The sequence below is a fragment of the Camelina sativa genome, chromosome 9 (genome assembly GCF_000633955.1).
Source record: "Camelina sativa cultivar DH55 chromosome 9, Cs, whole genome shotgun sequence".
Classification (NCBI taxonomy): domain Eukaryota; kingdom Viridiplantae; phylum Streptophyta; class Magnoliopsida; order Brassicales; family Brassicaceae; genus Camelina; species Camelina sativa.
The window spans coordinates 7,751,643-7,773,903 of NC_025693.1; the positions used below are offsets into that span (position 1 = coordinate 7,751,643).

Consider the following 22,261-nt stretch of genomic DNA (forward strand, 5'->3'; position numbering starts at 1 on the left):
GAACGGAGATGGTGATCCAATATCAGTTGCCATCCCACCACCGTAGAACCGTTTTGAGAAGGAGGAAGAGAACCGATCTTTTCTTTGTCAAGGAGGTTTCTTGCTCGGTCGTGAGAGAGAGGGGCAGTAGGGAGTAGATAAAAAGACCTTTGACGGTGGCTTAGCTTCGCCGGATCGGAGATTACCTCCCCTATGAAACCGATCCCGTGAAACCTCCAGAATCTTCAATCTCCGGATCTACCTACCTTCTTCTCTCGTTCCTCGTGGTGAATCTCCTTCTTCCACTCCGCGTAGCTACACTTCCGGTAGAGCTCTTACCATTAGTGTCTTGCAGATTCTTCTCTTCTCCACTGCCCCCTTGATTTTGTCCAATAGCTTTGCCGGGAAAATGCAATGAGTCACCAATGAAGAACCATGAGCCGAAAGATCCTCATCGTCACCAGAATTGACGGAGGATCCACCGTTGGTGCATGAGATTGTGATCAGAAGAAGAAGATTTTGAGAGAGAAATCGCCGAGAGTGAGACCCACGTGCACAATTCTATCTAAATAAAACATCCTAGTTTACAGTTTAACATGGTTCTTCTTATATCACTTGAATTCACCATAGTTAGTTTTGCATATACGACATTTGCGTGGTGGACATGTTTTCCTCACAACACACAACATTACAAAGAATGATTTCAAATGTGTAACATTATGAAACTTCACTACAAGAAAAATCAATATTCATAGCACACGATAAATGCTATCGTATGTGTTTAATAGCGTTTTCATAAATGCTATGTTATCGGCAGCAATCTTAGGTGTCACCTCTATTATAGCGTTTTTGACATGTGCTATTATATGTCGTTCTTTTATAGCATTAATCAAATGATATCATATAGTTTTCCGTAACACATATTTTGTGCCATTTTATATTATGTCATAGCATTTTTATTTTGCTATATAGAGAGATTTAAATTTTAATTTGATTTTTATAATTTATATATTTGACCCTAGTTTTGCAGACTTATTTAAGTGGATTAATATAAAAAAAAACATTATTTCATAAATATCATCAACATACATAACATTAATTTAAACAAGTCTTACATATCATACAAGTCTTGTACTATGCTGTCAAGTTTTATCCAAAAAAGCTAACATTAAAACTTATAAGGATTGAGACAAACTTCGATATCTTCAGTCTCTTCTCCTCTATCTTTTTCGCCTTCCCATCAAAAGCAGTACACATGTCTGAAGAACTGTTCCGGTTAGCATTACCGTCCATATTCCCTGTAATCTCCCTCTAGAGTGGTATACCATGCTGGTATTATGTATCCCCACCAAAGCTATCTCAAAATACACGAGTCACTGATGTTCTCTAACCAACTGTAAGGCAGTAATTGTTAATAGATGGTGTAGTGACATCTTAAACAGCTATCACAACTTATCCGGACAATGGTGCAATAAGAATGATAATAAATGGGGTAAATGAAAGAAACCTTCACCATTCTGCTGTGTATTGCTTTGGTATAAACTCGGGCTTCTTTTTTTCATCAGTGGTGGCAACACCAAGAGCTTCCTTTCCAATCATGTTGCGATTAACATACCACCGGGGCTTTATCATAGGCTCGATAACATCACTGGTTCTACAACATACTTACAAGAAACATAGAATTCAAACATATAAGAGAGAAACATTCAGGTTTACTAAACTAAAGTATTACGGAAAGAAAAAGAAAAAAAGCAAACTTTGGGATTTATATATGTTACGTAACATCACTACAAGAGTATATATATTATGTAACATCACTACAAGAGAAAACACATCCAGCATCAGTGATTCATAGACATAGCTTGAAAACCAAATACTTAAATCAGGAGGTTCTAAGAATCAAACAGATTGAACCAAATTAAGTTTGAAACAAATATGCATCAATAGCTGCAGACTTAAAGGTTTAATAAGAGTATAAGGGAAATAATACTTACCCGAAAGGAGTAAATCATAAAGGGGTTTATTTGTCTCTTCTTTGCTCTTTACATCATGAAAATGATCTCTAATAAGGAAAAAACAAGTATCAGTATGAATAATAGATGGCACCTGCGACTAAGACAAGCCTTGAACATGAAACTGAACATCAAGAACCAGTGGGAGAACAAACAACTAACAACCCACAAATAGATGTTTGATGGTACCTTCACTATTGCCCATCGCTCAATGCAAAAACCTGAAATGGGGTTAAACGTTTAGAGAAAACAACAACAGCAACAATAATATACTAACTAAACCATTCAAAATACTAACATGTTCGTTGAGTACAAGAAAAGAGAAGCTTCTCTATCTCCAAACCTATGCGACAACAACAAATATAAAAAATTTGGATCACAAAAGAAGAAACCAAACAAAGTTCAGCACTTTCCCCAAAATACCAAAGCAGTAAAACTAGCGATAAATCAATTAACTTTCAACCCAAATGAACCTAAAGAGAATCACAAAAAACGCTTAAACTTTGCAACATAAATGAGAATGTGTTGAGTTGTTTCAACCCAGATGAACCTAAAGAATTACAGAACTCACTCGTTTTCCTGTTGTTGAGAACCGAGATAGGCTCAACTGTGGAAGAATCTTGGTTAATATCCCAAAGACAGAGGAAATCGCCGGAAAAAGCAAGTAGATCTCCGGATGAAGGACGACGGAGAGAAGAGGACTGAACATTAGCTTTGTAGGAGGATAAGGACGCTGGAACGAGAGATTCGGGAGAGGCTTCACGGTCATGGAATCAGATCGAAAGAGAGGATGTCAATTCGGTTGTTCAGTTGTTGTAATCTTTTGAGGAAGCTTCCCACGGCGATTCCGTGGAACTGTTGAGAGATGAGAAAGCCATGGCGTAGAGTGGATAAGGTGAATCGTAGGTTACGGCGGTTTCCGATCTGGATAACAGATATGTAGTTGAGTTATCCATGGCGAATTGTGTGATCTGAATTTGATTCGATGATGGTGTCTTCTTCGCGAATATAGTGAGAGAAAGTTTCAAAGTTTCACTATCAGTGTTCGTCATAATTTTTTTTTTCATTAACAGACGGAGAAAAACTCGATGGAGACGAAAGGCTATGGAGGAGAAGAGTCGTGAAAGGTTTTCTTTCTTTTATTTCCTTTCTTTCTCCATTCAAAGTTTTTTTTTTTCTTTGGCACTTAAATTATTTTGATGTAAAATCTGAAAATTTTACCTAAATTTTGGCGGAACAAGTGATTTTGTCATCCCGCTTACTGATTTTTTTGCCATAACATTGTTTTAGTGCTATTATAAGTAATTAAAATAAAAAAATTTATCTTCTATAGCAGTTCAGAAAAATGAGCTATCTTCTACTGCTATCAATGTAGCTTTTTCTTGTAGTGCTTCGAATAAACATTGCATCCATTAACTTATAAACAGCGCTTCTTCGAAATCGAAGCACTAGTTAAACATTAGATCCATTAACCTATAAAAAGCTTTAAAACTTTTTCGCCAATAATGGTCCTAATTGGTAACGGTTGTTACTTGTGGATATAGAGACTTTGACTTTAAAATTTTAGCTGTAGAGAATTTGGTTGTAGATGCTTTGACTGTAAAAACTTTTACAGTTAAAATCTGATTGTTTACCAATAACTTTTAAGGCTGTAGCTGTTATTTTTTCTTTTTGTTGATAATAAATATAAATTATGTCAGAATATAATTCATAACAATTTAATAACAAAAATAAAGTTTATTAATGATAAATTAAAATTTTAAAAATGTATGTCAATGAAATATGTGATTTGTTTTGGAAAATTCCGTTTTTATTTTGTTTTTGGTGATTGATTTTTAATTGTTTTGAATGTTTTTTATATTGACTAGTTATATATATGACTAGTCAAAAATTCATTAAACACTAATCAATGTATTTTTTTGAATGTTACTCTCTTACCAATGATGAATTTCATAAACTCTTTTACATCATTATTAATGATGATGATGAATAAATAAAAATTATTATTGAAATGGATCTTAAAAGAAAGAGAAAAGAATAAAATATGTAAAATATATATATATATATATACTTTTGTAGAGCTTTTAAATATAATGGGGAGAGAAAAAAGAATACTTTTAAAATTTGTTGATTTTAAAGCGTCATTTTGAGGCTTTAAAAAAAGAAGAGAAATAAAGAAGAAGAAAATTAAAGTGGCTGTTGAAACTTAAAAAAATAATAAAGTCTTAAAACTTGATTAGCAAATAAAATGCTTTTACAACTTTTAAATGGTTTTAAAGTCTTAAAAGTCTTCACCAATCAGGGCCAATAAGTCAAAAAAAAGTTCACAATAATAATGGTTTAAACTGTGGATACAAAACTTATCACCACAAATGGGGAATATATTTATTATTTATAGAAAGTTTGCTAAACTCTACAAAAGAGATCAGCTGATTTGGAAGATTTAGGCTGTGAATGGTAGCCACTTTAAGAGAAAAAAAAATAGGAAACTAGATTCATCAGTTAAAAATGAAAAATTGATTATTTATGTATTTCTTCTATGAGATTAATAATGAAGAGAAAAAAAAAAAAGAACAAAATAAAGTATTCCTCCACTCTAAAGAAGAAAAACAAGATAAAAACTATTCATCTCTATTTTTTCATCCATCCATTTTCATTTCATTCATTTCATAGATAATCATTTACATTCTTAGTTAGTCGTTGTGGAACGAAGATCTACAAAAATTTAAACGTGTTTATTCATTAAGATATCAGATTTCATCTTCCTATATAATTTAATCTTAAAAGAAACTACGTCTACATTAAGTCAAAGAGGAATTACACTCTATAATCAACAAACAAACTTTAATTCAAAAACTAACTACATTAACTATTAAAAGGTAATATACACTAAATAAACTATAATATATATACAATTATATCTCTTCACCACCATCCTTATTGCCACTACCGTTGGCAACCTATGTAAGTCACCACCGCTGATAACCACCGCCGGCAACTACCGCCAGTCACCACTGCCGGCAACCACCATCGGTCACCACCGCCTACAACCACTGCCGGCAACCACCGTCGGTCACCACCATGGGCCACAACTGCCGGCACCACCGCTGGTCACCATCGCCGACACCACTGCCGGCAACTACCGCCATCCACTTCCTCCGACCACCTCCTCCGGCCTCCACCGCCGGCCATCAGCCACCACTATTCTCCATTATCACAACACACTAAAATGGTAATTTTAATTTACGCTCATCCTATTCTCCTAAATTTTTTTTAATATGGTGCTATATTCTTAATTATATTTGTGTTTTTAGTTAGTCCACAAATTGACCCTTAAATTAAAACTATCAAACAAGATTAACTAATTAACAAAAAAAAAAAGATTAACTATTAAATCAACCTCTTGACAAAAAAATAAATAAATCAACCTATCAAATATTAACTAAATTGGTGTTGGTAATATTACCTTCATTTTTTTTTTGTTGGTCACATTTGTGATTTGTCTCATGGACTTAGTGTATTGTGACATCTGTTGGTATCAACAAATCAATAATTGGTCCGATTGCAGCCATTGTCCATCAAGCTTGGCCTAGCAGGAAGGTTCAGAATTGATTGTGAAGTCAATGGAACTCCGGATAATTCAAGAATCACGGAGAACTGTCCAAAGATTGAAGGTGCACGTCGCAATGGGGATCTTGTAATCGATATGAGCCAAATGTCTTATAAATTCAGATGAGGTACTATGAAGAAGGGAATCCACATTTTTACTCTATATATGACTAGCTCATTGTAAGTAATTGTATTCACTTTCTTCTTTAACTAAACATTTTGTACACTTTTACTGATCATAAGCGATGTCAATAAAAGTATTACGTTTTTCAGTCAAGAGATCCTTGTGCATTACGACGAAGAGCTCATCTTCCCTTCTTATAATTAACTTGACACTCAAAATTCGTAAGTGTGAATCTCGATGATATTTGAACTTTCGCTCTACTGGTTTATGTCATTGTTGGACTTACATATAACATATAAGAAGATTTAGTTTTCAATTTTTGGTTCTTTTGTAGAGGTTTTGAATAGTCTTTGTGTCTTATGACATTACATTCCGAAAAGAAAAAAAAAAAGATCTTTTGCGCTATTTAGCTCAAATCCCACAAAAGAAGTAAAGCCAAATAGCGAACAAAAACGAACGAATGTTAAAAAGAAAAAAAAAATTGTAGAGAAACTTTTAAACCGAACAAGTGACTTCCCGACCTAAAAACCTAATGTCAGAGTCATTTGATCTCATCTTCTGCTCAGGATCTCTGACTCTGCCTCTTCGCGCATCAAGCACCAAATGTTGTCGAAACGTCGTGATGAACGCCTCTACTCTCTCGTTCAATTCCTCATTGGATAACCTCCCTGGTTCGAATTCATCTTCCTCTCCATTAAGGTCTACTTCTTTCTTGTGAAACAAGCAAGCTGTCACAGTTTCCTTCATTTCGGGACAAACCCTTTTCGTCTCCTCCACTAAAACACACTTCTTTATCACTTCTCTTGGCTCAACAACTAAGAAATCTTGGTCAGAAAAAGCTGGTTCCTCCACGATCCTTGTCTTTTTCTTCTTAATCTTATCCTTCTTCCCTCGCATCATTCTCAATCTACAACCTCCTCGACGAGTCTTGATCAAGTCATGAGTCTCGCCGGAGCTAGGACGAGTCGAGGTGAAGTAAACCGCTAAGAGGACAACGTTGAGTAGAAGAAATACCAAAGAACGCCATTGCTCGATCAAATACGATACAGAAGAGAAGTGTTTAAGACAAGCCATGGAGAGAACAACAACTGCAGTCAACAACGAAGTACACATGTTGTCTTCCTCCTTCTCCTTCTTCTCAACTCTAATGTCTCTCTTCATCTCCATTGTTATATCTCTCTGTCTTTTGCTCTGTTTCTTTTTATTCCTTCCTCCGTTCGATTCTTATACGAAAATTTCAAGATTCCCTAAGCAAAGAATATGGTGGGTCCGATTGTGGAAGACCAAATGGCGAACAGAAAGAACAAAATGAAAATGAAAAGACAGGTAGAAGGAGAAGAAGAAGAAGAGGTGGAGGAGACAAAGAACAGGCATGCCCTTCAAATCTGCTCTTATTCCAGACATATTATTATTACTTTCTTCTCAGGCTTTTCTGATTTTCCTCTGTTTCTTATGTTTTTTTCTGCTTTTCTTGTTTTTCTTTCAATCTCGGGGACCATTTTTCCTTAAACCAATCATTTTCATCTTCCACTATATACAAATTTACTTTTCAATGTTTTTTTATTTCAGTCTTAACTTTTAAGATAGAAACTAAATATCTAATTCTAATGCTTTTGAATTCTATATTATGCAGGTTTAGTTCATCATTTCAGTTTTTTTTTACTACTTTTTATATTTTGCTTACAATTAATATTAATCATTATTTTGACCACATCGTTAATACATGAAATAGCTCAAAAATCTAGAACTGTTAACTGGATAGACTGCCCGCAGACTACACTAAATCATGGAGAAAGACCATTGGGAAATATATAAATAATAACTATAAATATATGTATTTTCTATACATCTATATTTTAGCTGGTTGTTAAGTATATTTACTTTTTAGTGTGGATGTTTTTTTTTTCTGTAAATATATACTTATAAATTATTGTTAGTTTAGAACACTATTTTGAAAGGATGCTTTTTCTTTAACTCTTTTACGAGTGACCTATGTCCACCAAATGTTGCATAGCAAAAGCGGACACCCATATATTTTGGTCAGTTGCATAGACCGTTCAAACTTCAAATTATAGCCCACAAACATTGAACTATCTCGATGAGACTAAACCTATCTAGATGCGGTCAAATACGCTCTATTGAAAAATGCAAATTACCAAATATATTGGGTTTTTTTAATTTCCTTAGTGGAAAAATATACCAGAGAAGTGTTAGCTACTCAAGGTTACTTAAGTTTAATGGGATACCGCATGCTAAGCTGAGAGGAATGAACACAGTTTTCGGAAAATAGGAATATGTAAACAAAAGTATAAATTATTATTAACAAGTTGAGATATAGAATAAAAATACGTCATCAGGAAAAACATATAACAAAGAAAATAAAATAACAACAATAGTATTATGAAAAATAATAATTAAAACACATTACACGCCTGCTGCTCTCTGTCTTGTTAATTTTCTCATGGCATTGTGGCCCCATGTTTGTTCTTCTTTCCCAAACACATGCGGTTTCTGTATTGCATATGTTCTAATCCCAAAAAACATTATGTACTTAATATATTGATATACATTTAAAGAAAACATCATTCAAAAATTGATATGTATTTTACTGACAACTTTTAAAATATGGATTCATTCAAAAGGTTAAAATTATTATAATTTAGTACTAGTATATACGACTCAAGAATTTAAACATTCATATCGATCAACAAAAAGTTATCTAATTCAAAAATTCTTATAACATCCGCGAACCCCAGGTTTGGGATGTGTATCGATCGATGCAGGTGTTGCATCGGTCGATGCAAGGTCGGTTTAGTGCGGGACGACTTAAGTGAAACGCTTGTTTGGTTGCGTTTGGGGTTTTGGAAACCCTTGAGTCGATTATAAAAAGAGTTTTGGTCGTTTTGTGGCCGAGTTTAGCCGTTTTTGAGAGTGAGAAAAGAGAGAAAGTGTTCTTGAGCTGTTCTTGAGGATTTTGGGAGATTTGTGGCTGTTCTTAGGGAGATTTGTAGCTGGGATCGTTGTAAGAGCTTGCTAGGAATGTAGATCCGTCGGTTTAGAGTCAGAATATTCTTTGGAAAAGGTCAATGCATGACCATGGCTTATCTAAGCTTGAGATTTCTCTGATTTTCGTGTTTGAGATTTATCTAAGCTAAGCAAGTTCAGTTTCTGCCAGAGGGAGATAGGTTTCTTGGGTCACGTTGTATCTGCAGCAGGAGTTTCTGTAGATCCAGAGAAGATTCAGGTCATCAGAGATTGGCCTAGACCGCAAAACGCCACGGAAATCAGGAGTTTCCTTGGGTTGGCAAGGTACTACAGGAAGTTTGTGAGAGATTTTGCGAGTCTGGCTCAGCCGATTACTAAGCTGAAAGGGAAGGACATTTCCTCTGTGTGGTCGCCGGAGTGCGAGACAGCTTTCGCGAGCCTGAAGCAGATGTTGACGAGTACACCAGTATTGGCCTTGCCTAGAGATGTCAAACGGGCCTAAAGCCCGCGGGCTATGCCCGATATGTCACTTAGCGGGGCGGGCTTGGGCCTTTAAATTGATGCCCAAAAAAGAGCGGGTCTCACGGACTCGACCCATTTCGTTTGCGGGTCAGGCGGTTTATGTCCGATTGTGCCTGCGGGTTTGCGGGTAGTCCGATGAATCTTTTGTCTTCTCCGGTTCGTCCAACCTGTGTAATTCATCTTGAATTCTCCCTGAATTGGGAGATTTTTCTTATGAATTTGAGTGAAGAACGGTACAAAATAAATCAATGATCGAGAGATGGCATATCAATTGACGTGAATTGCCACCATGAGTCTAAGTCGTTGCAAGCCGAAAAATTGTGAAACTGATTACACGGATGATAACGCTAATGCGTTGTTGTGTTTTTTTTCAGAACCAAAAAAAGGTTCTCTAATCTCACAACAATGGCAAGAGAAGACTAGTGGGTTCTTTTCTTCATCAGGTTTGACAATTTTTTGTACTAATCTCCCTTTTTTTTTGGCGTGTGTGTGTTTGTGGTGGAAAGCTTACTATGGTTTTTACTGAAGTACCATATATGAGTGTTTGATTTCTGTTGTGTTGTGTTCATAATCGATCTGTTTTTTTTTTTTTAATTGCAGAAGGGTATCCATTTGAGCCTCCAAAGATGCAATTTTCAACCAAAGTTTGGTAAGAAGATGATGACTCTTGTTTCAGTTTTGTTGTAAGGTTTTAGCTTTGATCTTTGAATCTGTGAAAGGAAGTGTCTTTTTCTGATAATGTCCTATTTGTGGTCAGGAATATCTCTCGTAAAGTTGTGTTAAAGGGTCACTAACACTACTAATGTGGATGCAATGTGTTCTGATTAAAGGTTTATCTTTGTTGATGATTCATGTTAATCAAAACCATAGGCACCCAAATATTAGTAGTCAAAGCGGGGCAATATGCTTGGATATCTTGGAAGACCAATGGAGTCCAGCTATTACTCTTACCAAGCTTCTGGTATCTACTGCGGTGAGAAAGCTAAAGGTATTTCTCTAGCTGGATTTTTCTGTTTTGTTTCCTTATTTTGCTTCTTCTATGTAAACAGAGATGGGATAAGCCTAGGTTGTACTGCTTAAAGACCTTTACATGGAACATAAGAGAAAGGAAGAAGGTTTACACACACAATATTCTGTTAATGTTCTCATGTTTCTCTTTGAATCCAAAGAGTTGTTAATGTTCTCATGTTTCTCGGTCTTGTATTAATGAATTGACATTGCTCGTTTGAGCTGGCCTGCTTTGTATTCAGTAATTGTAGCTATATATACACATCACACATGTATCAGCAACGAAGGACCATTGTGAATTTGTGATACGAAGTTAATTATTGGTGTTTGCTCTTAGACTCTTAATTTTTTTTTGAATTGAACTAGTTCTCTCATGCTCTTAGATTCTCATGTTCTCTCTCAAGTGTTATTAACAGGTTAACAGCTAAAGAATGAAAAGAACAACTGATGAGAGAAGATGGCACTCTACAACTAAGGAGAAGAAGAAGAAGATGCCAGCGGGCATGCCCGTTAGTCCGCAAAGCTAAGCGGGGCGGGCATGGGCAGTGATATCTTGTCCGCTGCCCGTGGCGGACCTGTCCGCGGCGGATCACTGAAAATACGGGACCATCATGGTCAGTCCATTTGGGCGCGGGCATGCCCGTTTGACATCTCTAGCCTTGCCGGAGCAAGATAAGCCATATGTGGTGTATACAGATGCTTCCAAAGTTGGTTTGGGGTGTGTACTATTGCAGAAGGGGAAGGTTATTGCCTATGCTTCGCGGCAGTTTTTGAAGCATGATGTCAACTAACCTACCTATGACTTGGAGATGGCTTCTTTGTGGCCTTGGATTGTGTTTTGGTGGTTTAGGAATGGAGATCTGGCGAGGAGCTTCGGGGAAGACGATGCTCGGCATGTGTGTTGATCGATGCACCTTGTGCGTCCTTGTGTGTCGATCGATGCAATGCGAGGAAGGCGCGAATTAACCTAAGAGCATCGGTTGATGCCATGTGGAGGTGTCGATCGATGTAATTAGGGATTTTGTGAAATGTCGAGCATGCATCGGTCGATGCATTATTGGTGTCGGTTAATTCAGTTGAGTCTTCCATCGGTCGATGCATAGGTTGGTGTCGGTCGATGAAGTTATCCTGGTTTGTTTGTTGGTTGGAGTTATCTCAATTGCTTGTGTGTATAGCCCAATAGATGGAAGGATTGCCTCACTAAGTATTTCTGGTAATACTTACGCCTTTTCGTGTTTATGTGTTATGTGGTTGATTCCTTGGCTTGTTAGAATGTTTTTTGGTCACTTGGGGCTTTAAGAGGCTCCTTTGTGGCATTGGATTGTGTTTTGGTGGTTTAGGAACGGAGATTTGGTGAGGAGCTTCAGGGAAGACGATGCTCAGCATGTGCATCGATCGATGCACAAGGTGCATCGGTCAATGCAATGCGAGGACGATGCGAATTGACCTAGCAGAATCGGTCGTCGCCATGTGGAGGTGTCAATCGATGTAATTAGGGATTTCGTGAAATGTCGAGCATGCATCGGTCGATGCATTGGTGGTGTCGGTTGATGCAGTTGAGTCTTCCATCGGTCGATGCAACCCTAGTTGGTGTCGTTCGATGCAGTTGTCCTAGTTTGTTTGTTGATTGTAGTTTGTTGGTTGGAGTTATATTGATTGCTTGTGTGTATAGCCCAGTAGATGGAAGGATTGTCTCACTAATTATTTCTGGTAATACTTACGCCTCTCATTTGTGTTGTGGAATAGGTAAAAGCAAAATGTGATCGTGAAATCAAGGCTAATAGGAAGATGTTCTAGAGGCTCGGTTATTTGTTATGTGTCTTTGATAGAATGCTAGAGTGGAACTTAGTGGTTTAGAACGGTTGTTAGGATTGTTCTTTGATTTTATTTATATTTTGGATTGTTGTTGGAAATGGTATCATGTTATTTCTTTTATTCGTTATTGGTTTATTGGAATAATTTAATTGTTATCCGTTGTTGTTATTGATTAGGGTTAGGTTGCTAGTGAGTATGAGATTCGTTGTTGTTATTAGGATGTTTCAATTCTAGCAAAAAAACTTAAATCAGATAATAAACAGTGTTACTAAAAATTTGCATTTTCTACTAAGTTTTTTTTGTTTTGAAAATAATGGTGACTGAACTTAACATATACAACTAGGATTTAACCCACGGTACACCGCGGGACAATATTTTAAATTTTAAAATTTTAAATTTATATTATATTTATTTACTATTTTATTATTGTTTTATTAATTTTAAAATATAAAATTTTACAGGTATTTGATATAAGTATTCAAAGTATAAGATTTTTGTAGTGTTTTCAAGGTTTTAACCCATATGGTATATGTATAGTTTAGTAATACATTTATCTCCTGGTACACATCTAAAAGTGTTTTTAAAAAAAAAAAAAATCCACTTAACTCCCTATATGGGATTAATGTCAATCCGTCTCACCAGAATCAAAATAAGTTGCGTAGAAAAAATAATCAAAATAAGTTTTTTTATAAAGTTTAATTATGTTAATGTTTTACCAAATTAGCATATTTTTATAGTTTATAATTTTTTCATGTCAATATATATAGTTTATGATAATTAATAGAATATTAATTTTTTGGTAATTTCTCAAAAAATAAAAAATAAACCAAATTATATGGGGGTTTTCAACATATTTAATGTGACACTTTATAATTGGCTTTTCGGTTTAAGAAATTTATTAATATTAATATAATTATGGAGATTGTAAACTTTTTTTATGGAAAATATGTTGTATATCATTTAAATTTGAGAAATTCTAGCATCCATAAAAATAGTTTTGGAATGTAAAGATTTTGTTAAGATTTTATGGCAATAAATGTAACAAATGTTGGTCAACTTAAGAAAGTTTAGTATTTAAGTTTCTCTGCAATGTTATTTATGGAATTATTTTAGGGGTTAAGTTGTAAAAAAAAAATAAGTAAAACTTAAAAGGCATAAACCAAAATGTACTTAAAAAATGTTAATATAGATTCATATTGATAAGTCACTTACTTGTCTTTCCTTACAGCATATGAATATGTCTTACTTCATTGAGTCTTTAATTATGTTAATATTGGTCTATTAACAAAGTGCAAAACATGGTCCATGGTAACTTCATTGAACTCCAACAGATTTTATACCATAAATGAATTAAAATTATAACACTACATTACAAAGGAAAAAAATTATATATATAAATGAACTTACATCATCATTTCACGGGTTACTTCTTCGTTGAGAAAATCATTGAAAGATTGGAGGGACAATGGCAACAAAAAATTAATATAGCAAAGTGATATAGATCTCTTGGATATAACAATTTTAGCAAATTAATCATACTTTTGTGGCTATAATAAAGAATATCGAGATTTTTATGGGATTGTTGTAGAAGCCTATTTTTTTTTGTTCTACGAGTATAACATGAAGTAAATGATTTTATAAAACGACACATTATTCAACATCTTACCAAGAAACTTACAACAAGGATGGAAAGAAAACACAATCCTTCCTTCCTGAATTCGACCAACTTACAATATGTCATTTGACAATATTTTTTTAATACCAACAATATTCGGATTTTTTTTACATTGCATTTGTATCTCTTGTTTTTCCCTTTATATATTTTTTCTTGATAACCCTTGTAATCTCTTCCATCTATATATTTTTTTTACATATTTACTTGTTCTTCATATTCCAAGTATCCAAATTTTGATGTTGCAATAATTTTGTACTTTCTCAATTTACCATTTTTTAAATTTCATCTCTATTTTCAACGCTCTTGCATTTTGTATATCTCTTGTTTCTGTATTTTTTATTCTCTGTTTTTATTTTAGTCATCCTTTACTCTTTATTCTTGATAATCTTTTTTTACTATAATTATTGAATTCTCTTTTTCTATTAAACAATTCTGCTTTTTTCCTTTAGTTGATTAAACTTTATATATATACTTGTTGTTTTTTTCTTTTAGGTCTCATAACTTGCTATTTTTTCTTCACTTACATTGAGATTAAATTATTTTATGTACACGTAGTTAAAAAATGACCCAAAGAAAAAAAAGAATGAAAACACACTCCACATCTTGAATTATTTGATAATCATATACTCCCTCCGTTTCATAACATAGGATGTTTAGAGAAGTATTTTTGTTTCATAATATAGGATGTTTCCAATTTTCTATGCAACTTTTAGATTAAATCTATATTTTATATTATGCAGTCTTATTTCTGATTGGGTAAGCTGTTTAAAAGTAACTTTTTCGTAATATGTGTGTTTTAACTAAAACATCCTATATTTTGAAACGGAGGGAGTATTTATTTCATTTCTTTTTTGTTTATGCTTTAATAATTTTTAAAATATTTTAATTTAAATTAAATAGCTTTCCATGTATTAATAATATATATAGTTGGACACATGCTAATTTTTTTTGCACTCAAATGATTATGTATCATTGTATCAATCCCACCAGAGCTCTCTCTTCATCTATTATATTATATATATTGGATATGCCGTGAAAAAACTACTCCCTCTATCTCTAATAGTTTGATGTTTTGTCAATTGCATATATATTAAGAAAAGTTAAAGTTTTATTTATAAATTAATTTATAATTATTTTTAAGTAGAAAGAGAAAATATAAACTTTAGATAGCATAACATGTGGAGAAAGCATAAAGTAAAAAAAATAATTTCAAATTTTTTAATAAACAACATCAATCTTTTAGAGAAAGGAAAAAAATCATAAAACATCAATTTACGAGGGACAAAGAAAGTATATTCTAACATGTAATACTCACCTCACAAAAATATTGAAGTAATGTTCAACTTTTTATATAAATTCTTATAAATTTGTTACCAAGTAGTCTTATAAATTTAGTTTATCACACTATATATTTAGTTTATCACACTCTCTTACCACTATATCAGTATCTTGTATCGCTTCTAAATGTATTGTCATCTCATCAAGTTATTCTTTATCGCTGAAAAAACTCGTAACTGTTTAATAATTTAAAAAAATTCTTTATCGCTAAAAAGATTTGTACCCTATGTATTTTGATCATAAATCAGGTCGCCGTTTTCTAGCGTAACAATTTCAAGAAAGGAAAGAAGTAGAAATTCTTTTTTTTTTCAACCAAACATTAAATAAATTAAAAGAAAACTCCACAATTGGTAGCCCAAACCGGAAGATAAGAGTTTACAAAGGAAGATTCAGAAAATGTCTTGAAGACCGAGCAAGGCAATCTGTCCTAGCATTGGAGGCACGTGAGATCCTGGTTAGGGTGAAGGAAAGAAAAGATGTTCGGAGCAGCGAGAATTCCTCCAACTGGTTCGTAAAAGCGGACCAATCGTCCGGCATCTGCACCATCGCAACTAGCTCTGCACAATCTGTCTCAAATACTTGACAAACAACTCCGGCCACCAATAAAGACTCCATAACCCAGATCAAAGCTTGTAATTCCGCGTGTAAAGAAGTAGGGCTGCGTCTATCACTTTGTGCTCCCAGAAGAAGCGTCGAATCTTCGTCATTACAAAGAAGTAGAAATTTATAAAATATACAGTAATGGTTTAGACTTTAAAGTGCTTGTCAATAAATGGTTAAGCTTATTGAGAGTGTCGTTATTTCGTACGATTCTTGATGACATCCATGTTTGGGATGCAAAACATCCAAAAACTACATGAATGGCTTGGATCTCGTCAAAAGAAGAATGTTGTAAAAGTGATTTGGTGTATGTTTTATCCCTTGCATGGGTTGCAAGAAATGCTAGAAACTATCAACTGTATTGAGCGAAACTTGGTTGTGTTCATATTCTTTTACAACGAGGTTCATTCAGCTTTGGTTATAGTTTCAAATTTGATTTTGGGTTTGGCATATATATGACGACTATAGGTATTCGAGGTCAATGCGCTTTCGAGACACCATTGGTCAGTGGCGAATCCAAGACAATATTTGATATGAGACACTTAAATAATATAGTTAATAAATATATATTTTTGTTTATGTTAAAGTATATATTTTGCATTTTTGAATATATTCTAATGTATGAACTATGAAGTGCAAAAAATGAGCTAAAATTTTTGAAAGTATTGTTTATATTGGTTTATGATTATACTTAATTAGATACATACTTAATTTATTAATTAGGAAATACACAATTACAAACTTATAATTCATTATAAAATATAAATAACTGTAATATATTTAAAATCATTTATATTATCATATCACACAAATTTAAAACCTAAAATAATAAATTAACTATAAAAAGATAATATTTTTTAATAGTTTATAACATATATTTTTAAAAATTAAGATATATGTCTACTTTGTAATAAAAGAAATGTGATTAAAGTGAAAATATAAATAATTGCATATAGTTTTATTTGAGAAAAAATGGAATAAGAAAATGCCATAGGTAAACAAAAACCTCCAACAAATATAAAACTGACCAAAAGAAAAACAAATATATATATAAGAAGTGCTAATTGAGAATCGAACTCAGGACCTAATACTTTTTATTGGGAACAATTACCAACTAAGCTAAAGATTCTAATGAGGAAATGCTAATAGCAGAACTTTAAAAAGGAGTATAGGGCATCCGCCCCAGCCCTTGGTAACAATAACACTTTCAAAACTCACATATTAGTTATGACTCTCCCTTGCGTCACTAGAATCTCAAAACCCACATAAATTACTTCAGTTAAAGAGCTAAAATAACTGGTGTTCTCTAAGTTCCAATGACACCAAGAAAAAAACAATAGGGTTGTCACAATAAGGTGTCAAGATAGATAAATACATAATTCTAAGCTTTAAGAGTTTAGTTTGATATACAAGAGTAAAAAGTTCCCTTGAACAAAGCTTTGCCACTGTACCATCAGTTTTCAGACAAGGAAATAAACTGCACATGACCAAAAGAGCAGCATTAACTGAACAAATGCTGTGAGGACTAACAGTTGTAAGCAATTTCATATAAGATATTGTGTCTCTAGTAGCAAGACTGAAACATGAATAGATATTTAGTTACCTAACTGTGGGGTTACTCGTAGATGATTCATTACTCCTAACTGGATTCAATTGGATTTTTCTCTTCCACCTTTCTCTTCCGTGGAGGGTAGTTATTGACATCGTTTGAGTTTAAAGATCCCTTTTTCCGTTTCCTTTGGTATGTATACTTCACAAGGCGATTTTTGTCAGCTCTCAGAGACTCACTGATTTGATCTGATACCACTGCATTAGCTTTCAACTCAGAACATGGATCAACCAACTCAGGGCCCATTTTGGTAGTTGGAACCACACTATCTTCTCCACCTTCACATTTTACCATTCTTGATTTCAAGTCATCATCTGTTGATCGATTTGTTGCATTCACACTGAAGACAGTAGCATTTGTGGATCCTGAAGTTGGATATACATTGCATTTAACTGAAGTTAACCCATGATCCAAACGACGAAGCGGCTTTATCTTAGTCTCGTCCAATCCTTTACAAGAATTAAGGGCATCAACCTCTTCATTCTCTACCGACAGGTGAGTATCCATGGAATCTTCGCCATTCTTGGAACAGGGAATATCAGAGTGAGATTGACAAGGTTTTATAAGCGGACTTTGAGACCTAACCTGTGTAGCTTTTCGTTTGCTCCACCTCGTCTTTCTACTTCTTCGTGATTTGCGAGACTTCTTGATTCCTAAAGAATTAGACGGCTTTATTGGTATCACCTCTGCATTCGTAGCTCTAAGAGCAAGAACAAGAGATCTAGTGCTTACTGAGCTCAAGTTTTCGTCCCTATCCTTTTCAGTTGTGCGTCGTTCCTCTCCGTTTGCAGAATGAGATGATTTCCTCTCCAAAGCATGGATCCTCTGTGTAGACCCATTTCGAGACAGCTCAAGCTTTTTGCTCCTGATATTGGCGTCAGACTCACAAGCCTTTGAAGTTTCAACACTCAACCCGTGAAACTGCTTTTCGTCATTTCCACCACATTCATCATCAAACAATGAGCTCTGATTCAGAAGAGAGCCACTCGTATCTGCATCCTCTTGATCAGGATGCAAACTTGCAATAGCCTCTGCAGCAGAAATGGTTTCCTTACCACCACATTCATCATCAAGCAATGAGCTCTTCTGATTCAGAAAAGAGACACACTCACTCCTGTCTTGATTAGGATAAACACTTCCAACAACAACCTCTAGATCAGCAATCTTCTGATTAGAAATGGTTTCTCGTTCCTTGTTAACAACTACATTATGTGCCTTCCTCGCTTTCTCCAATTTGTCTCTCACCCATCTAACCTCAGACCTCAAATCAGTAATAATATCTTCAGCCTCTTGTAACTGAGCTTCAAGCAAATCAATCTGCCGTTGCTTGTTTGATGATGTAATCTCTGATTCAATTGTCTGTTCATACAACTCAAATCAACAAACAAGAAGTTCCCAAATATGAAATATCTAAACCCCTAAATATGAAGATTATATATACTTAACCTGAGCACCAATCATCTGTTTCAATCGGACAAGTAAACGAAGAGCTTCGTCTTTAGTTCCGCAAAGATCGTGGTGTAACCGAGCTGTTTTCTTGTCGGAAACCATTACCCTAGCCGCTGATTCCTTCGCCGTGTTTAGAATCATCTCCGCGTAAGCTTTCTTCAGGGCCGTCCCTTTCTGCAACCAAAACAAGCAAAGACACAAAGCTCGCAATCAACAAAATGAAAACCCCAGATCGTTTAAGTAATCAAAAACACAATTTAATCTCTTTACATCTGACTCTTCCATAGTCGCGATTTCTCACTCCCGCCGAAGAGAAAAAAAAATATAGCTCTCGCCTTTGCACCCGTGGTGGTCGGTTGAGAACTGACAGGCTTTTTTGTTAAATTACTATTTAACCCTTCATTTTTTAATTAATTACAAATGAAATGATGATTATACGGAAAACAGCTTTTTCATATATGAACAATTCAAATATGTCTTATTCATACATCGGACTATTGGGTATGCAGAATCATACATTGACTCTTAAATTATTTGAATACCATACTTAAACTTACAATTTTATGCTAAATTATACAAAAACATAGTTAATTAGTAACTCTGTTAATCTCGTCATTAGGTTAATATGACGTGGAATCCATGTGTGACGAGAGGGTAAAAAACGACGTCCTTTTGGATTATTTGAGAATGAGAATCCTTAGAATTGTAGTCGTGCTTTCTTCAACTGCACATCACTGTGTGAAGATGTATCAAACAACTTCTCAGAATCGTACAACAACATTATCAATCAAGCAATGTTATTGATAATGCTAGAAACCATAAGAAGATAATGCTTGATCTGGAATGATATGAGGAGAAAGAAGGCTGAGAAGTATAAGGAAAAGTTCACTTTGAAAGTCGCAAGAACAAGAAAAGAAGAGCAGAGACACATGAAGTATTGCCAGGTAATCCCTTGTGGCAATGGGCATTATGAAGTGGTTGAACATGTTCATCATGGTTTCAGGATTGATATGAATGCAAAAACATGTGCATGTAGAAGGTGGAGTATGACAGAGAAACCTTGTCGTCATGTTTTGCGAGTAACTGGATTGAAGAAGAAACAGAAGCCTGAAGATTATGTTACATCTGATTGGTTATTGACATCAACTTAGGTTGTTCAATACAATGAGCCACTAATGGGATTTAATGGTATGTACTTTTGGGAGAAATCTGGTGAACAAGAGCTTCAGCCACCACGTATAGAGACAACTAAAGGTCGTTCAAAGAAGCAAAAAAGAATCAAGGGCAAGAATGAGTCTCCAAAGAAAAGGAAAAAGAAAATAAAGGAAGTAGAAGAGGAGGCTCCGGCAAAGAAGGTGAAAATTACTAGAGAAGGTATTACTTTGCGTTGTACACAATGTAGCATGACAGGACATAACAAAAGAAGTTGTACTAATCGTGGGGTTCAAGGTAAGCAAGCTAAGCCAAGAAAGCGTCGAGCCTCTCAAGCAAGACAAGCCTCACAAGCATCATAGATTTCACTTGGTGATTAATTGTTTTCTAGCTTATGATGTTTTTTTGGATGTATCGGATTCGGTAAGGTGTAGGATGTTGGTTTTTGGATGTTTTGGATTTGTATGTGACCTATTTCGGATGTTTATCATGGTTGGTTGGTGTGATGGTTTTTGTATATTACCTATTTTAGATGAAGGATATTAGAAGCTTTAATTGCATTTTAGCTCCATTACATACTCTTAACTCATACAAACTTGTCATCTTGTCAAACTTAAAAGATGAAAGCATAGACAACCAACATGATTACACTACACACAATCAAATTTTTGAAGCAACATAAAGACTGAATCTATTTTTCACAACAAGCAATCACAGCTTTGAGTTCTTCAATCTCCTTCTCACATCCTTGTGCAACAGCTTTGATGGCTTGGATTTCATTTTCGTAGCTATTGCATACGGCCTCACATGTGCGTGTCTCCATTGCTAGACTCTCCATCTCAGCTTTCACAGCATTTAAGCCTTTCGCTAAGCTTTCCACATCTACTTTTATCTTCCCAACAACACTCTCAACTTCTTCCATCTCTTCCACCATAGATATATCGGTCCATTTGAACAAATGCTCATTATTCTCCTTGGAGCCATAAGAACAACAATGAAATAGCCTCCCCAGATTATTCATTGTTTCTGAAGTCTTGACTACAAACGCTACACCACATCTACATTTTCTAGGTATTCCCCTTTCTGTTCCACGTCGTGTGAAGCTCGACCCTAAGCCACATTAACAAATCATAATTACGCATCTATATTATCGCAATTGAACAATTGAATTCAGCCAAATATGAATCCTTTTCTTACCCGAACTAGAAGATGAAGACATTGGAAGTGTTATTCACCGGAAATCACAAAAGCCCCAATTTTTAGGGTTCTTCGTTTGAGTGAGTGAGAGAAACGAATCGGGTAGAGAGAAAGATTTGGGATCAAATGAGAAACGACGTCGTTTTAGGCAAAATTTCTATTCTCAAATAAACCAAAACGATGTCATTTTACCCTCGCTTCACACGTGGATTCCACGTCAGATTGGTCTTACGACAAGATTAGCATAGTTACTAATTAACTACGTTTTTGTATAATTTAGCACAAAATCTTAAATCTGGGTATGGTATTCAAATATTTAAGAGTCAATGTATATTTTCACATACCCAATAGTCTGATGTATGAATCAAACATATTTGAATTGTTAAGGTATAAAAAAATCGTTTTTCCGTCATTATACTGTATCTTTAGATCGAGGAAACGACGCCGAATTACACTTTTCTTATCTTGTCTACACTACACTTATGCTCAATTATCAGTGTGTTAAGCATAAACAAAGAATCCAATAAAGTTTGTTGGTTATCTTTGATACAAAAAGATTAGTTTGTTAGCTATTTGAATTATAGGCCAACACATAGCCACACATATAAACAATATAAATGTCTTGTTAACTACGTCAACTATTGTCATCACATAAGGATATCCATAAACAAATATAGGTTATGTGTACAACACCATCAACATTCAACTCCGATGGTTGGTTGGCCGGAATCCAGCGTTGACCAGTGTTGACCGGTCAACTCCGGTGGTTGGTTGGCCGGAATCCGGCATTGACCAGTGTTGACCGGCGTTGACCAGAAAAAAAAATATTAAAAAATATTGTTTTTCTTTTTTCCTAAAAATAATATTTTTTTGTTTTCATGTATATTTGATAAATAAATAAAAAAGATAAATGATTTGTATAATTTACAAAAACAAAATATAACAACAAAAAGTTATACAACAAAAAAAAAATACAAGACAATTATATACCAAAAAAAAAAAATTATATGACAAACAAAATTTGTGATATATCTAGTAACTAATTTTGTTAATACATAAAATATACAAAAAATAATATAATAAAACTATACCAGAAAAGTTTTATGTGTAGTAGATTTTTTTCATAAACTATAACAAATATATACCTTTTCTTTTCAAAAAATCATTTTTTATTTTGTATTTTCAAA

General features: G+C 34.4%; 3 protein-coding genes and 1 long non-coding RNA gene across 6 annotated transcripts; all 4 read right to left on the bottom strand.

The window, feature by feature from the left end:
• Nucleotides 1,031–3,149, bottom strand: LOC104710685. Of its 2 annotated transcripts, none has more exons than XR_755054.2 (4): nucleotides 2,563–3,149; nucleotides 2,181–2,212; nucleotides 1,974–2,041; nucleotides 1,031–1,633 (listed from the first exon to the last, which is right to left on the bottom strand). It is a non-coding gene; the product is annotated as an uncharacterized LOC104710685 (long non-coding RNA). The 2 variants fall into 2 exon arrangements; XR_755053.2 differs by having other exon boundaries at nucleotides 1,031–1,643; nucleotides 2,563–3,148.
• On the bottom strand, nucleotides 6,060–7,129 carry LOC104710686. The gene has a single exon (XM_010427320.2). The coding sequence runs from the start codon at nucleotides 6,889–6,891 to the stop codon at nucleotides 6,220–6,222; it is 672 nt and encodes a 223-aa protein (XP_010425622.1). The 5' UTR covers nucleotides 6,892–7,129; the 3' UTR covers nucleotides 6,060–6,219.
• On the bottom strand, nucleotides 16,965–19,087 carry LOC104710687. 2 transcript variants are annotated; one of them, XM_010427322.1, is made up of 4 exons: nucleotides 18,996–19,087; nucleotides 18,723–18,899; nucleotides 17,271–18,635; nucleotides 16,965–17,144 (listed from the first exon to the last, which is right to left on the bottom strand). In XM_010427322.1, exons 1-3 carry the CDS (start codon nucleotides 19,008–19,010, stop codon nucleotides 17,307–17,309), a joined length of 1,521 nt encoding a protein of 506 aa, XP_010425624.1. In that variant the 5' UTR covers nucleotides 19,011–19,087; the 3' UTR covers nucleotides 16,965–17,144; nucleotides 17,271–17,306. The 2 variants fall into 2 exon arrangements, with proteins under 2 accessions (XP_010425624.1, XP_010425623.1); XM_010427321.1 differs by having other exon boundaries at nucleotides 16,965–18,635.
• On the bottom strand, nucleotides 20,569–21,096 carry LOC104715098 (uncharacterized protein At4g04775-like). The gene is made up of 2 exons (XM_010432544.1): nucleotides 21,075–21,096; nucleotides 20,569–20,987 (listed from the first exon to the last, which is right to left on the bottom strand). The coding sequence occupies exons 1-2, from the start codon at nucleotides 21,094–21,096 to the stop codon at nucleotides 20,569–20,571; spliced, it is 441 nt and encodes a 146-aa protein (XP_010430846.1).

Coding starts and splice junctions, on each gene's coding strand:
- LOC104710686 (XM_010427320.2), bottom strand. CDS start 6,891: ATGGAGATGAAGAGAGACATTAGAGTTGAGAAGAAGGAGAAGGAGGAA.
- LOC104710687 (XM_010427322.1), bottom strand. Junction 18,636..18,722: donor AACAGATGATTGGTGCTCAG/GTTAAGTATATA, acceptor TTGTATGAACAG/ACAATTGAATCAGAGATTAC.
- LOC104715098 (XM_010432544.1), bottom strand. CDS start 21,096: ATGTCTTCATCTTCTAGTTCGG. Junction 20,988..21,074: donor GTCTTCATCTTCTAGTTCGG/GTAAGAAAAGGA, acceptor AATGTGGCTTAG/GGTCGAGCTTCACACGACGT.